At 36.7% G+C, this 16,752-nt stretch overlaps 1 protein-coding gene across 2 annotated transcripts in view; it reads right to left on the bottom strand.

The window, feature by feature from the left end:
• Positions 1-1,093: 1,093 nt before the first annotated feature.
• The window catches only part of CALCR (calcitonin receptor), a 152,996-nt gene continuing 137,337 nt past the window's right edge, over positions 1,094-16,752 (bottom strand). The window contains exons 12-16 of one of the 2 annotated variants that reach the window (XM_054495353.1): positions 14,954-15,014; positions 14,804-14,870; positions 12,698-12,916; positions 11,012-11,053; positions 1,094-3,187 (exon numbers count right to left, since the gene is read on the bottom strand). In XM_054495353.1, the coding sequence (XP_054351328.1) occupies positions 2,954-3,187; positions 11,012-11,053; positions 12,698-12,916; positions 14,804-14,870; positions 14,954-15,014 (623 nt within the window). In that variant the 3' untranslated portion in view covers positions 1,094-2,953. The remainder of the gene's footprint in view (positions 3,188-11,011; positions 11,054-12,697; positions 12,917-14,803; positions 14,871-14,953; positions 15,015-16,752) is intronic. The other variant, XM_054495354.2, reaches the window with a different exon arrangement.

Here is a 16,752-nt window from a genome sequence, read left to right as displayed (position 1 = left end):
TTAGCAGGTTTTGATTTTTACCCCTGCACCAAAAAGAAGCAGTCCCTACTGTAAAGAAGGTTTGCCTTGATAACTACCATTAATAAATATTTGTTATATAGCAGGATGGGAGGCATATGAAACATCTGTTGAATCGATGTCTAATGAACGAAGTAATGAATCAGAATGATTGTAGCTCAAGGATGATAGCATTTTTGTCATGTTTTTTTCCAACATTTTCCCCTGCAGTAACTGTAATATTCATTTGCACCTAAAGGCCTGTTTTGGATCAAAAAATAGGAGTCAAAGCAAAAGGAGAGCTGACCGTCTGAGTACAAACTTATCTCTTGAGGAATCATGTTTTATGGTATGATGCAAAATTGTTTTTGTTCCTCAAGATCACAATGATAATAATATCTATTTGTATTCCCCCCTGGAATGTAAGAGAAAGATGTAATCCTTACATATCCTTTCGGAAGAAGTTTCCCACATCTCATGAGGCCACAATTTTGGATGTTCTCACATAATGAGAAGAATCTACAAATTGCTCCTCTTCCCCATTTTAGTCCATCAGAGTTCTCATTTAATCCTCATTTTTTCCATTTCATGCTTTCCAGATCTGAAAATCCTTCCAATGGTGGCCTTTATGCATTCTAATGATAGTTAATTGGTTGCCTTTCATCTAGCCTTAGTCTCTCTCCCAAACTATATTAAAAGCCAATGATTGTAACAATTCTAAGGATCTGATGTGATATTGGACAGGTCAAGTCTGGTCCCAGAATAATAAATAAAAAAACAAGAACAATAAAAGGATATAATACTTTCTTACACTTGATTTCTTTGCTGTGCTTCCTAAACCTATACAATATTGATTGACACTTGTGTGTGGTTTTGTGTTATCAAGTGCATGAGAACAGTGTCACTGAATTTACAATCAAATTGAGACTAAAGATGTTTGTACTAATAAAGATAATAACCTTGATATTTTTGTGTATTGTTTCTAACCTATGCTTTTAGATTATCTTTCCCACTCCTACAGTGCAAACGAGATGGGATGGTAGCAGCCCATGGCTGAAATGAAAAACAGCATGGAATGAGCAGGAGACGAGATGAATGAATGAAAAGATGAATAATATATTTCTTTAGAAAAATATGCAAATATACATCTTTTTGCTTTTAACATACTCTGTATTAATTTATACATATACACAGGCATAAGCATTTCACACAATCTGGGCAGAACTATGTGCAATTCTATAATAAGCTATTTTGTTTTCTTCAGCCACTACTATATTAGCATAACATCTAAAATATTTTAGCAATATATTATCACATTTGTACCACAGCTGACAGAAATACTCTGTTTTCCATGTTTGTAAACAAAAATAGAACAATACTACATAACACTGTGATTGGAAAAATACCTTCTTTTCAGTCCCCCCCTTACATTCAGTAAAGGAGACTTAAACTACTTTAGTATCCCAAATTCATTTTCTCTGTAGAAATATAATTTTCTCTGGGTGCACTAAATATGTAACCATAACAAATCAATTTATTATCTTTCCACAACTAAATCACTTCTGAAAGGCAGTGGCAAAATATGACATAAATGAGACTGGAGATTTGGAGGGTTTCAATGTATCTCCTCATTTAGTATACAAATTAAATAATGGTAACTCTGATTACTGTTGCAAATTCACAAATTAATTTCAGGTGCCAGTAATGATACTGGTTTATTCAGGATTTTCAAAAATCTTATACTGGGAAGTAAAGAGAGATATGAGAATATAATACTGGATTTTAATGGGAAATGTTAAACATGAATTGATTTATGGTTAAATTTGGAGCAGTTAATTTTTTCCCCTCCTGTTTTGGTAATAACAAGAAACAAGAGGTCAACCACAAACTGATATCTAATTAGCCCTCCTGGATCTTCCTGGAAAAGACAAATCTTTTTAAGCTTTGAAGCTGGGTGGAAAGCAGTTAATGGACTTATGTGGAGTCTTTTAATTACCAATATTCAACAAATTTATCTTTTACTGCTAGATAGCACCCAAGGGCAAGAGGTAATCTGCTTTATAAACCTTGGAGTAATTTGCTTTATAAATCCTGGAGTTTAGGGAAGTGGCAAACTCTCTTTAAAGGGAGTATTGTCTTCCACTAAGAATTATATTTTTGGCAGTTTTGTAAAAATTTTTAGTGATAGATTCTTTGTGACCTCTCAGTTTATAAACGTCAGCAACCAAAATACATTCAATATTAAGACCAATTCTTTACAACAGCTAGGTCCTGCCCAATGGACAAGCTTGTCCAAAACCAAGCTGAACATGTAATGTTTTCAGCAAATTGACTCTAAATTTCTTTTGCATTCAAAGCACACATCTTCCTGCCAAATGCAGGTCTTTTTCTTCACATATTTACTCATCTCTCTATTAGAAAGCCGCTTTGTCTTGCAGAGGTCACGTAGTTCATGTGGTTTACATTGTAAGGTTGGTAAAACATCTCAGTAACATCAGAATTGACTGAAATTAAAAAAATTAAAAATCAGATCCATAGCCAAATACAGAAATATTCTAATTCAAAATCCAGAGTTAAAAATAAACATATTGACAGTGATTTTAATTTTTCAAAGGTATAAATGGCTCAGTATTGACAAGGAGCACCCTGTATCTGAACTAGGTCAATTTCATTGTTTTTCTTTGATACTTTGCTTGCATTACTGTGACATTTGCATCTCAGTCCTGGATGAATGATGGAGTTCACAAGTTGCAGTGGGAGGCTCCATTCCTAGACTGTCTCCCAAAGCAATAGTACCAAGAATAACTTTCTTCAGATTTACAATGGACAAATTCACTGAATAATTCTGCACAAATGATATGTTCGGTTCCTGGGAGGATGGAGAACACTTTAAATGCATGGTCTTTCTCCCAGGAAATGATGGCTCAGTGATCACGATGCTGTGTTTGCTTCACATTCAAGCAGATGACTCTTGCTCTATGATATTCAAAGGGATGATCTCAGCACTCTCCTCGCCTTGGTTGTTGGCTGGTTCATTCCTCGGCTCCTGATGGCAGATGTAAATCGGGATGTCGCCAGCCTCCGCAGCAGCAGCTGCAGCGCGAGCCGAGCGGTTGGAGGGGCGCCTCCCCCAACGCTGGTTCCATTGAATTTTGAATTGGGCCCATTGGCGCTTCACAGTGGTTTGGACCTGGAAGAGAAAAAGGAGCCTTGTTTTTATATGATAGTCAGAAATGATCCATGCAAAGTGTATGAACATCATTCTTAGAGCTTATCAGATTTAAAGAAAGTTAAATTGTAATTCTGATCTAAAGGGCTGGGCTGTGTATGCTGTGGCCACAGAATATACCAACTTGGAAGAAGAATTTGCAAATGGAAGAACTGAGTTACTTGCTTAAATTACCCCTGGCAAGGTTGTTTGCTAGTTTTAAGAAAAGGTTTCTTTAGCTTTCATATCCAATGAATAAAAGTTGATTTGGTTTCACAGGTAATGTGGTATACATGTCATAATAGGGAGAAAGGTTGACAAAACTTTTCATATGCTACCATCCCTGATAAGGCAGAGGTTTTTAATTTCAGTGTGCACATGAAAAATATATATGTAAACCATAGCACAGTTCTGGATTTTATGATAATGGCCTCGTACAGTGAACTTTTCCTTGTCCGACATGACTTGAGATGGGGTATGCCAGATACATCTCTGGTTAATACCATGACAACTTTTTAAGAATAATATTTTATTTCTCTTTCTTTTGAAAGACTTCTAAAATGTAAACAAACTTGCCAGGCTTGTTTTATAAATACGATAAATTATATATTGAAAACAAAAGGCAAAGATGCTAACATCAGAAAGCTCTAAATATGAAAACTACAATAACCACAACTGAAAACAGTACCACAGACAGTGAATTTGCTTGTCTAGCTCTGCTTTTTATAGAACCGAATTCAATTTAGTAGTTAAGTTCCTCCTTCCTGTTGTCTCCAAACTTCTTGCTTTTCTCTATAGCTGAACAAAACTAAAAAAGAGATTATTGCAATAATCTCTATTCTGTATTTCTGAGTTTCTATTGCTCAATACATATGACAAGCTTACATAAAAATATTTGCATCAATTTATTATACATCCTTAGTTCATTCTGCTGCCAAACTCACATATGACAGCTAAACACATGAGAGAGAACCTGGGGAATATATAATGTGAAATAAATCATGTAACTACTTGACCATGGAGAATCATTTTATCTACTTTACATTTGTACAAATCTGAAAGATGAGAAAAATGACAGCAAAACTGATTAATGTTATAAAACTATATGTATATATAAGGCTGAATGGTTCTGTGGCAAACATACTTTTTTTTCTGTATCTAGTAGAGTAATAATCTCCTCTGAGAATAATTAGTATTGTTCATATATTTTTAAAGATTTTACTCAGGGAAAGACAAAGTCAAATGATTCCTCAAAAAGCAACTAAAGGGGGTAGTTTATCTTCACACAGCACAGCAACTGTAAGGTTCGAAGTGACAAATGGCAATCAGAATTATTTAGCAATCTGATAATTTGGAATATTAGACTTTTCAGATTACACAGGCAACACATCCTGAGCTTTGTTTTATTTTGTTTTGGGGTTAATGAGTGCTTGCATGCAGGGTACTTTATATGTAAAGTGATTTAAAACAGACAAAGACAAAAACTTTAAGTGCTAAGGAACAAGGTGGACCATGCAGCTGAAAGTTGTATTGAAAAAAGTCACACAAGAACAAAAGATAGAATAACAAGTTTCAGCTGTTTATTGAGTATTTACTACGTACCATATCATAAGTATGTGATTTGTATTAACTTATTTAATCCTCACAACAGCCCTATGGGAAGGGCACTACTATCTTCACTTTACGGATGGGGCACTGAGGTTATGCAATGTGTCCAAAATCATATAGCTAGAATGTGGCAAAGCCACAGTACCAAGCAGAGCCTGGCTTTATTTGGGTGGTACTATTACCGTGCTTTAAATGCCAGGGTTATAATCTAGGAACCATCAAATGCCCCATTGAGAAACTGGGAAATATACAGGTTCAGCACACTTTTGGAGAAGCAATGTCTCCAGTCAAAGGAAGCTGATAGGCCGGTCGTGGTGGCTCATGCCTGTAATCCCAGCACCTTGGGAGGCCGAGGCAGGAAGATCACAAGGTCAGGAGATCGAGACCATCCTGGCTAACATGGTGAAATCCTGTCTCTACTAAAAATACTAAAAATTAGCCGCCACCTGTAGTCCCAGCTACTCAGGAGGCTGAGGCAGGAGAATGGCGTGAACCTGGGAGGTGGAGCTTGCAGTGAGCCGAGATCATGCCACTGCACTCCAGCCTGGGGGACAGAGCAAGTCTCCGTCTCAAAAAAAAAAAAAAAAAAAAAAAAAGCTGATAATTTCCACGGATTCAGCATCTCTTAAATACCAAGATTATCCTTGTAGCTGAAACTTACACAGATATTTACAAGTATCCAAGCAGGCAGTTATGAGTTTAGAGTTAGTTTGCAAAAGTATGCAGCATGAAAAAGAGGTCTTTTATTTCTCACCTGTCCTTTTAAAATAACTCCCATCAGAGTATCCATTTATATTAATAAAGTACACAGCCCAGCATGGGGCCAAATGGTTTGATTTCTATTTTAATTTTTTAAAGTTATTATTACAGAAAGGTTCACGGCCTTCTCTAATTGCGTCCAAAATCATAACCCATCCTTTTGTGTGGACATGGCAATCTGCTTTGATTTGTAAACTATTCATATAATAACAGGCCCTTAGCAGCATATAAAAGACACTTAAAAAATTATAGACTAATAAAGGCAATTATCTCCTACAATATCACAGGTTGAGTCTGATGCTGCTCTGATGACAAGAATAAGGGCATTTAATCTGAAAAACAAAACAAAACAAAATAAGGAGAGTTTTGTTGCTCCTGAAAATAAAAGAAATGTTATCAGTTGTAAGTGGGATAAATGTAACAACAAAAAGATTTGAATTATATAAATTCGTCACTCACTAAAAAAGCAATACACACTATTCACTTTACATTTTTTCCTGATTATATCCATTTATGTATTGCCAACTTAAAAAAATACAGCCCTGGCCTTACAGTTTGAAGACTCAACTATTATACCTGGCTCTATTAATAAGCTTTGTAAACTTGGTATATTTAGGCTTCAGTTCCTACATTTGTACAAAACAAAATAAGGTTAGAGTCTTCATGGTTGGATTTGAATGTTTTTGTGTTTCACCTTTTTTTTCTGAGTTCATTCTGAGTACCTACTATAGTTATGTACTGCGGAATAGAAGGTGAAGTTTTCCTCTGGAGTTTTGATCCAATGAATGCAAAGATTGTAACGCCTACTCCTTCACACTGTCACCACAATCTAACAGACCTGCTGCAACCTGAGCTTAAGCATTGGGAGATATACCTAATGCTAGATGACGAGTTGGTGGGTGCAGCGCACCAGCATGGCACATGTATACATATGTAACTTACCTGCACATTGCGCACATGTACCATAAAACCTAAAGTATAATAATAATAATAATAATAATAATAATAATAAAAGAAAAAAAAAGATTTAAAATCATGATTAAAAAAACACTTTAAATTCTCTGGAAGTTACAAAGTAATTGCACACTTTAGATGGTTTTTTGTTTTGTTTTTTTTGTTTGTTTGTTTTGAGATGGAGTCTCTCTCGCTCTGTCTCGCAGGCTGGAGTGCAGTGGCGCAATCTTGGCTTACTGCAAGCTCCACCTCCCGGGTTCACCCCATTCTCCTGCCTCAGCCTCCCAAGTAGCTGGAACTACAAGGGTCTACCACCAAGCCCAGCTAATTTTTTTTGTATTTTTAGTAGATATGGGGCTTCACTGTGTTAGCCAGGATGGTCTCAATCTCCTGACCTTGTGATCCAGCCGCCTTGGCCTCCCAAAGTGCTGGGATTACAGGCGTGAGCCACCATGCCTGGCCTAGGTGGTTTTATACAACTTCTGAAAGCTAGATTCCTATTAAGCCCTATTAATTAGATGCTAAGGGATACTTGTGAATATTATTTACAAAGTTGTTGCCAACATTCTTTTCAGTCTTTTGGAGGCCATAGCAGCAATATCTCTACTGGTCTCTGATTTTATCTTACAAAATTTATATGCTCTATAATTTGAGTTAATTGAGTACTTGATTATAGAATCAGAGCTTTCTGATTCCCATTCATTATCTCTTTTCTTGTATTTGGGGAAGGTTCCTTGCTCTAAAGGATAACAATACGTAAGTATCATTTATAATAAAGTTAAACGTTTTGAAAACATTTAACCATTGTATTTCTTAATTTTCTTAAATAAAATTTCCCACATCTCCCCAGTTCATTAAGTCAAGGTCATCCACTGCTTGAAGAACAAGTATGATTGTGTCTAGAATAGTGGTTCTTAAAGTGAAGTCTCTGGGTCAGCAGCATCAGTATCACCTGGGAACTTGGTTAGAAATGCAAATTCTCAAACCCCACCCCAGACCTACTGAATAGGAAACTGCTGCTGGGGCCAAGCAATCCCCGGTTTCACAAATCTTCCAGGTGATTCTGATGTACACTCAAGTTTGAGAATATTGGTCTAGAACAAATAAAATTATTGCTTAGCTTTGAGACTGAGTCTCAAAGCTGGCTTTCTTATGTCTCTAGAAAGACATTGTATTGAAAATCAGACTTTATTGAGTGGGAGAATTTCTAAACAGAAAAAACTTCTCTTTGCATATGTTGTGAAAATCTTACTGGTCTGCAGATAGTGTTTTACTAAAAGCTACAGGGTAGAGAACATGTAGAATATGATATAGGTAGAGACCCTCACAGACAGGAAGGGGAAGTGGTGAGTGCACAGCCCTAAGAGGCCTGAGAGGAAGAGGAGAGAAAGACGCACAAATGGCCTTGCATTTCCCCTTCGTGGTGGGAGTACCTGGGAAAATGGGCAGAAGAAATCAAGGAAGAGATACTTTGCTTTCTTAGGAACACTCCATTATATCAAGTTTTTCTTTTTGATTTGAGAGCACAGTCCTGAAAATAGCCAGCCCTGAAAAGAAACTCCACATTTGCCCCTGACACCATGTCCAACAGCGGAGCAGCAATGGCTATGGCATGTGCTGAAGACAGATTCACAGGCTCTATGTGGTGTGAAGAAAGGAGCTGGAGTTCCAGGCTCCTCGGGCGGCTTGACGGAAAGAATTTGTGAATCAGAATAGGGCTGTGGCTGCATCAAGGAGGCCACAGGTGAAAAGACTTCTTGAGGGCTTAGTAGTGCGGGGAACCAGTGTGAACTTCAACAGTGGGTGCTGGCATTATAACTTGGTAGCCAGTTGCTCTTTTGGACAAAGGTTTTTTGAATTGACTGAATATTTTCTATAAAAACACTGCTGTAAACCACTAGAGGTTGGTGGAATAGTCTCTTGAAAGCAAGATAAGCTACAGGACATAAAATTTTAGCTTTTGCACACTCCAATTTGTGACAGTTAAATGGAGATGTTTCTGATCATGCTACTTCCATCTATAAACTATTTTATCCACGATGTACGGAGAATAGCAAGACACAAGAAAAGGGAGAAAATCTAGTGTGTTGTTAGAACTTTCTTTTCTATGCTACTTCTTGGAAACAAATTGTGCATTTTTATAGGTGCAATCATCTTTTTCAGGTCTCTTAGGTACCTAATAATTTACTGATATGTTTGGATAATCAATGTCCACTCACTTGGAAGAGTCATTGTAGGAAATGCTTGATACATAAGCATGCTCTCATGGTCACCTCCTGATTTCTATTACTTTAATTCTTCAAGTTCCTTTCCTGCTTCTAGTCTACCCACTGCCTCTATATAATTCATTTTCATAATTATCATTTCACTGATAACATAACAATAATGAATCAAAATTCAAAAATGAAATAATAATTTCACTGATAACATACCAATCATAATCAAAATTAAATTGCACATAACACAATGTGATGTGATCTCATTATTACGTTGAGTTAGCCCCCTAGATTTCTGCTAAAACTCAGTATTCAGCCAGGCATCATCCCATCACAGCCCTATCTTAGATGCAGCTGGAAATAACTTCCCGCATGTGTGAGTGCCCTGCCTGTGTTCAATATTGTAAGGTGATGCATTCGCAGAATGCCCAGCTGAGACCCAGATGCCTAAAAATCCATGGGCCTGTGATATTACATTTGGCACAGTACACAATTCTATATTATTAGAAATGTCACACTTGTACCTTCCCCCAGTAACGGGACCTTAATGAAAATGGAAATGGTTTCCTTACTTCAAAATCAGAGATAACATATACTCAAATGAACTCGAGACATTCAATTGCTAGGGTACCCCTGGGTTTGCTTTCTATGTCTGACACTTCCAATGACAGTATCATAGATAAGACACAATAAATATTGTGGTATTTTTACAAATGCATGCAATCCTCTTGTGTTTTTCCAGGTATGCCCCACTGAGCCTGATTTCTCATATTAGCTCTATTTTGATATTATTTTAGATAAAAAATTTATTTTGCATGCCACCTGAAACAACCCAAAAGGCATGGATATACATTCACAGAAATTGATATAAACATGGGGTGACTTATGCCCTACTCATTTATTATTTTTTATCATTCTAAAAAATATTAAAATTCTAAAAATATTGCCACTCTAACAGTGGGCAATGGAAGGATGTCTTTTCATTTCTATTCTAGGCCCTTAGTCTAGCCCTTAGCAATAGTAAATGCACAATGTATTTTTGCTGAATGAAGGAATGAGTTGGTAGATGAATGGATGAAGAAAGGAAGGAATAAAATGTAATAATTAAAATGGAGAATAGGAACAATAAAAACTTTGTCATGTTGGGGTTGGAAACGGGTATGAACAGGTCACAGAATAGCAAAATATTGTAGGCACTCACTACATATTATTTAACTTAGAAAAAAGATAGAGAATAAATGATCAACTGACAATGGTTAGAAATGTTTCTAATTACTAATAGGAAAGTAATATATTGACGTCTTGGCAAAATGTGATTTGCCCTGTATGGAATTATTCTTACTAGGAATTGATTTAAAATGTTCAAAAATGCTTTGACATTAAAAGTTGTGTGGTCCTAGAAAAAGCATACTAACATAGCTCCAGGAAGGAATTATAGATATAGATAAGTTAATTGAGAGTTAGTCAATTTAATTGAAAAACAGGAAATCTGTGTTCCAGTCTGGGTTATAACCATAAGTGCATTTGTGACATTGGGTAAATCACATGATCTTTCTGGAGTTTAGATTTCTTCCCTGAAAAATGAGGAAGATTTTGAATCATGTTCCCTAAAACCCTGGAAGTTCTTTGGAAGGATGTCTGGAGCTATAGAAGTTCCACTTTTATGTTTTATAGATTTGGCTCCCAGGCAAGATTTGGTTGGAAGAAAGGGTAACTCTGGCTAAAAACACCCTGAGAACAGAATGGATCAGCCATATGGCTCTCTAGATTTTACTGATCTAAATATTCACATTGTAGATTATTTGAGAATCCTTTTTGAATCTTAACTTCAGGGTGATTTTCAAAACACTGAATAAGTAGTAGGGTGTTAGCACCAAGCAACTGGAAAAGAAGGTGAGGAACTACTACAAACCAAATGGAGATGTCTCTGCCCTAGTGAAGGCTTGGGTCTTCCAAAGGGAATAGGAATATGACTTCTCTTTGTAATGGCATCCAGAATAGCTTTCACTATTGCTCCTGAGGGTGCTGATCTGTTCAAGATGCAACCCAAGGAAATTAGCTGCCTGTGTGAATCATATTTGCCATTGTACTACACATCCATAGATAAGATTCAGCTTGGAGTAGTGGAGAAAACATAATGTTGCTAATCACAAAACCCTATGAGGTCAACTGTAGAAGTGAGATGAAATGAAATGTGTACGGAGGCCCTTTGGAAAAAATGCTGCCTTTACATAAACAAGTGATAGTATTATATGAAATGCATGCTTACCTCATTGTTGCAGAAGCAGTAGATGGTCGCAACAAAGAAGCCCTAAAAAGCGAAGGAAAAATACAGTTGAAGTTATTTTTGTGTGCATTATGTTGTTTAGTAAACAATATAATAGACTGCCCAGAGAAGGCCTGATGAAGAAAAAAAAAGCAAGAAAAATAATTATCTACCATTCATAGTCAGTGCTGCACTACAAGAATATTCCCTTAGAAATATATTTTTCTTGTTAGGATTCCATTGTTTGGCTAAAAGGACAGCTCTAGTAAATCTAATTAATATTTTGCTCCCTTTAACATGGAGATTTATAGCAGCATATGCTGATTATGGTGAATTTGAAAAAAAAACTACACTTAGAAAATTTAAAAATGGAGACCTTGCAGAATTCAGTAGAGGGATCTTTTACAAGGACAAGTGTCATAGTGGGTGGCTGTGGGTCTGTGTCCTATGTTGTCATGGTGAACTAGTGCAATACTGTACCCACCGCCAAGTTCATCACTCAGATAAGGACATGGACTAAGAAACTGCCTGAGTCCTGGTCACTGCTTGAAGATTTCTTGTGCCCAAGTTTTGATTATGGCCAAAAGAACAGTTTGAACTATTCAAACGATCCCTAAACTTTCTTTCTAGCCCTATTAATTTTGACCTCCTCCTCACATTAAGCCTAATATAGAAAATAAAACTATTTTGAAATTTGTAATAGAGACAGCAAAACTCTGGCCTAAGAGTCTGTGATAGAATTACTCCTGCCGAGGACTCCCACATCCTATCTTGCTATCCAAATACAGCGTTATGCTTCCAATGGGGCTTTAGATCTGGGGAAAGGTGAATGCAACTAGGGCAGCCATTCTGCTATCCAGTGTGGCAGACACTGGACAGCCCAGGACAGCCTCTGAGAGCCCACTGCATTCTCTCTTACATGAGGAGAGGCCTGGATACAACTTCCCTTTATAGCACTGAACCGTCATGAATGGATTCCTAACATTCGCCTGACAAATGGAGAGTGATAGAGCAGGAGGCACGGACAGCCTTGTGCAAATTCCTCATTACCCCAGAGCCAGCACTTATTTATAAAGGAAGATCTGACAATTTCTGTATCTATGACCAAGGAGAACATGCCTGGATGGGACCAGCTGAGGGCCCTGGGAATGACAGGAAAGCAGGCACAGAAAGAAACAGCAACAAAGAGCCTCAAAAATACTGGTGTCCTTCAGAATTTTGGCTGGGCTTATTGAATTGGAGGCTTAAATGTTAAGACATTGAAGATCATGGGCTTGTCAGGTGTGTGCAGTGGCTCACGCCTGTAATCCCAGGCCAAGGTGGGCAGAATACCTGAGGTCAGGAGTTTGATACCAGCCTGGCCAACATGGTGAAACTCCGTCTACTAAAAATACACAAATTAGCCAGGCGTGGTAGCACACACATGTAATCCCAGCTACTCAGGAGGCTAAGGCGGGAGAATTGCTTGAGCCCGGGAGACGGAGGTTGCAGTGAGTTGAGATCGTGCCACTGCGCTCCAGCCTGGTGGACAGAGTGAGACTCTGTCTCAAAAAAATAAAATAAAATAAAATAATAAATAAATAAATAAATAAACAAATAAAATAATAATAAAAGATCATGGGCTTTAGAGTTAAAATCAGCTAGCTGAATAAGCACAGTAGTTGGAAAATACACCTTTGGCTTCCTGACCTGGAAATGAATCAGAGAGTGCATCACGTAATCATATATCTTCCCAAGCATCTTGTTGGAAGGTCTCCAGGGAAAGACGACAAACTGGATTCCCAGCAGGGGCACAAGGATCATGGTGGCCTTCACAGCCTTCAGGTACATGTGGGATTCCGCCTCATGGGTTTCCCTCATTTTGGTCACAAGCACCCGGACAATGTTGAGCAAAAAGAAGAAATTGACCTGCAAATATACGGTGTTATGAGCAAATCATACAGAAAAGTATCACTTAAGAATGCGCACTGTTCTCAATTCTTGTTTATCCAGTGTGAGCAACAAATGTTACCTACATAGAACATGAGAGTCTACCTGAGAGGTAGCACAATTTGCTCAGCATTTCTAGGGCTCTAGAGAAATGGTTTAATTTTATGTTCCCTCCAGCAGTATATAAAACAGTTCCAGTTGCTCATCACCCTTGCCAACACTTGGTATGAACACTCTTTTTAATATGAGCCTTTCTATGGCGGGGTGGTGGAGGGGTGTAGTATTACCTCATTCTTGTTTTAATCTGCATTTTCCTGATGATACACGAGCTGAACACTTTTTCATAAATTTATTAGTCTTTATTTGGGACATTGCAGATACCTTCTCGGACTCTAAGTTTTGTCTTTTCAGTCTTTAAATGTTGTCTTCATGTTAATGTAGTTGACTTATCAATCTCTTCCTTAAGTGCCTTTTGTATCCTGCTTTAGAAATCTTTCTGTTTCTGAAGCTCATGAAGATACTCACATAATGTGTGTTTTTTGGGGGGCCTCTATTGTTTTGTCTTTCACATTTAAACCTACAGTTCACTAAAAACACATTTTTTTGTGTCTGGATGTGGAAGGAATCAGAATTTACTTTTTCCCCACACATATGCAATTACTAAATACACGTTTGATATTTTTTCTGTATGTATATCTTATTGACCATCTCCTTCCTCTGCCCAAAAGTGCTGCTGTCATAAATCAAGTGCCCATATTTACACAGGCAGCTCTTTCAAAATGAGAAAAATCAACAATTAAGGTATAAATGATTCACCTTGTTAATTGCTGAATCTTTTTTTTTAGTTTTGAAATGCACTAATGTGCATTTCCTTTAGTCATGAAATTAATAAGAATTCCAAATATATCAATTTCTGTTAATTTATGGTCATTCACAGGGAAGTATGCATATACTCATCTCAGATACACATTTATAATTTGGATCCTAGAATCTGCATTTCCTTAAAAATTTCTAGATAATTAAGGCAAGAAATACGTGTTTTAGGATTTTAAATACAAGAATAATTGCTAAAGTTTTTACTTCACTTTACTTCATTTATTATTTTATTAGGAGATATTTTATAATCATGAATTTATGAGTAGCTATTATTGTTTTTGTTATTTTTAACAGATAAAGATATGGAGCAGTACTAAGTTTTAATGACCTAGAGCTAGAGATTATCTCCCAAAAGTACCTGAAAGATTATTTAATCTAACTTTTTCCTTAAAAAAATCAGGGGACATTTTTAGGTTAATTGATTTACCTAAATTTTCAGAGCTGGTAGATGATAGAGCTAAGACATGAGGCCAAGTCTACTGAATCCTAGGTAAGTAAGAACCGTAGCATCCTCAGTAAGAATCTGACATTTGGCTGGGAGTCCACTATTTATTACTAACTCACTAATTGAGCTTGTGTTGAATATTTGAATTTCTGGACCTTAAGTTCACAGAACCAAAGATTTTTAGAGCTCTGGAATGTCAAAGTTTTCAAAGATCCTAGATGTTCATAACACAAACAAGCTTCTTGCAGCCCCTTGGCCTCCCACCTTTACCTAGGAGAATATAGTAATAAAAATCTTAAAATATGAGCTACATTGCTATTATAGTGTGAGTCTGTAATGAAAATGAGCTCAAGATAACCACTCCATGCGTAAGTAAAGGCATTTTTTTGAAGAGTCTAAAATCAAATTGCTTTTTTTAACTATAGAATACCGTCAAATTAGCTTCATTTTGAAGTTATAAAACTTATGATACATAGAACTATATATGCAGAAATCTCAACTAAGAGATAATACTACTAATATTGCAGTAAAAAACTAATTCTCACCACAAGCGCCGCCATGACAGGTCCATGGATTATGTAAAGCAAATGGGTTTCCACACTCAGCCAGCAGCTGAAAAAGGGCAAGGGGACAATTAATACACAAATACATTTTGTTTATGAATATGTTAACTTAAACATCACCATAATACTTACTTGTCATTGAAGTACACGGCCCTGGTAATAGCATGGATAGTGGTTGGCACCAGCGGGAACCCTACAAATGTGAAAAGTACAAATCACACTTGGTTTCTTGGTCATAACCTTTAAGTACAGCTGCATGGAAAATGGTAGTGTACTTGCAAAAATACTGGCAAATTGAGTGCATCTGTCAAGATGTTCCCCTGATATTTTCACAAAAATCATCTTTGGTCAAGCCAGTCAAAATGCTCCCAGTTAGAACATCATGTGCTTCTGGAGAGTTTGGTTAAGAGCATCCAAATAATTAAAAGCCTTTTACAAATTGCTGAATGTAGTAGGTACACTATGACTATTATTACCATTGTTATGTTTATAATGATGACTATTAACTGAGACCAGAAAGCCTTTCATTGTAGGTGAACTGGGCTCTCTCATGGAGAGGAGCTGGGTCACCCCAGAGGGATGTGACCTGGGATGGTGTATGAAAGCAATAGTCTGATTGCTCCTAAAGCCTTAGCTGATGTTCACATTCTTTCTTCTAGGCTTTTTTGTTTTTCTGTATGTTTATATCTCATGGAGTGATTCTGTTTCCTTTTAATATGAATACTTTAGAGAAGCCAGTACATTCCCTACCTTCTGTAGGTTCTGGCTAGAGAAACTTTATGAAGGCAGCTTACTGTACCTCCTTGACTAAACTCAAAAAGTGCCAGTAAAAAAAAAAAAAAACTTTTTAATTTATAAACAGAAAAATGGACACAGTTATTGGAATATGTCCTTCTAGATTATAATTTTTTAAATCAATTTTTATTCTGTAGTATAACCTAAAGTTGTAATTTTCATTAAAAAAGAAAAAATAAGTCTTTTTACTCAGATGTACAACAATAGAATATTGTTTGATTTGACTGAGACATCTGTAGAAAGAGGTTTTGTTATTGTCATCAGATTAAGAAATGTGTCTTAGGAAGGAATTAAATCAATGCATTTTTATTTTCTGTGAGTTATATACAAAAAGGGGTCTCAAAATATTGAATTTTCACCGAAGAACAACCTCAGCTTTTAAACCTAGGAAGCATATATTCAATAGGACCATAGATTTAATGTTTGGCCTGAAATAATTTTGAGTTTGCTTACACAAAACGTGATTGTGTTATTCGCAGCAGTTCTAACATACCATTTTTCCACGGGCTCAGAAAGAGAAACAAAGTCTCTGGATTTATTTTGAGATGCATATTTTAGAATTAGAGAGAAAGAGAGGTATATGGAAAACTGAATCCTACCTCATCGTTTTGTAGAAAGGAAAGTGCTTTCTACTTCATCTGGAGATGAGTATAGACCCCACACCTTTTAATGCCCAGGGCTCTTTGCTTTCTTCTAGCTATGATGCCTCCTTTTAGGTAGTTTGCTTTTTCTGTTTTTTTTTTTCTTTTTTCTTTCTCTTCTCCCCAAGGTCCCAAGATCCATAACAACCCATTCCTCCCACCAAAGATGATGAGATTCAGAATAATCCTGTGTAGGATTCATTTTTTTAGAGGGATTTAATAAATTCTATTTGTTCAATATAGAAGTCCATGGGGGAAATTTCCTTCCCTTGATTTCTAACAAGGGGAAAACGAGCAAGGCAAGGCAAAGAAACAGTCTGGAGAGGGCTGCAAAATAAGTGATCTTCCTGAGAACTAAACTTCAGTATTTGAAGTTACTTCAATTGGAGAGAAATCGACTACTAAGTGGTGCCATGCAGACTTGGAAGGGAGCAACTACTGAAAGAACCATTCTTTGATTTTCTGTTGGGGAGAATTTCACCAGCAGATACTTGT

The sequence above is a fragment of the Pongo pygmaeus genome, chromosome 6, assembly GCF_028885625.2.
Source record: "Pongo pygmaeus isolate AG05252 chromosome 6, NHGRI_mPonPyg2-v2.0_pri, whole genome shotgun sequence".
NCBI classification, from domain to species: domain Eukaryota; kingdom Metazoa; phylum Chordata; class Mammalia; order Primates; family Hominidae; genus Pongo; species Pongo pygmaeus.
This window is presented reverse-complemented; position numbering and strand designations above follow the sequence as displayed.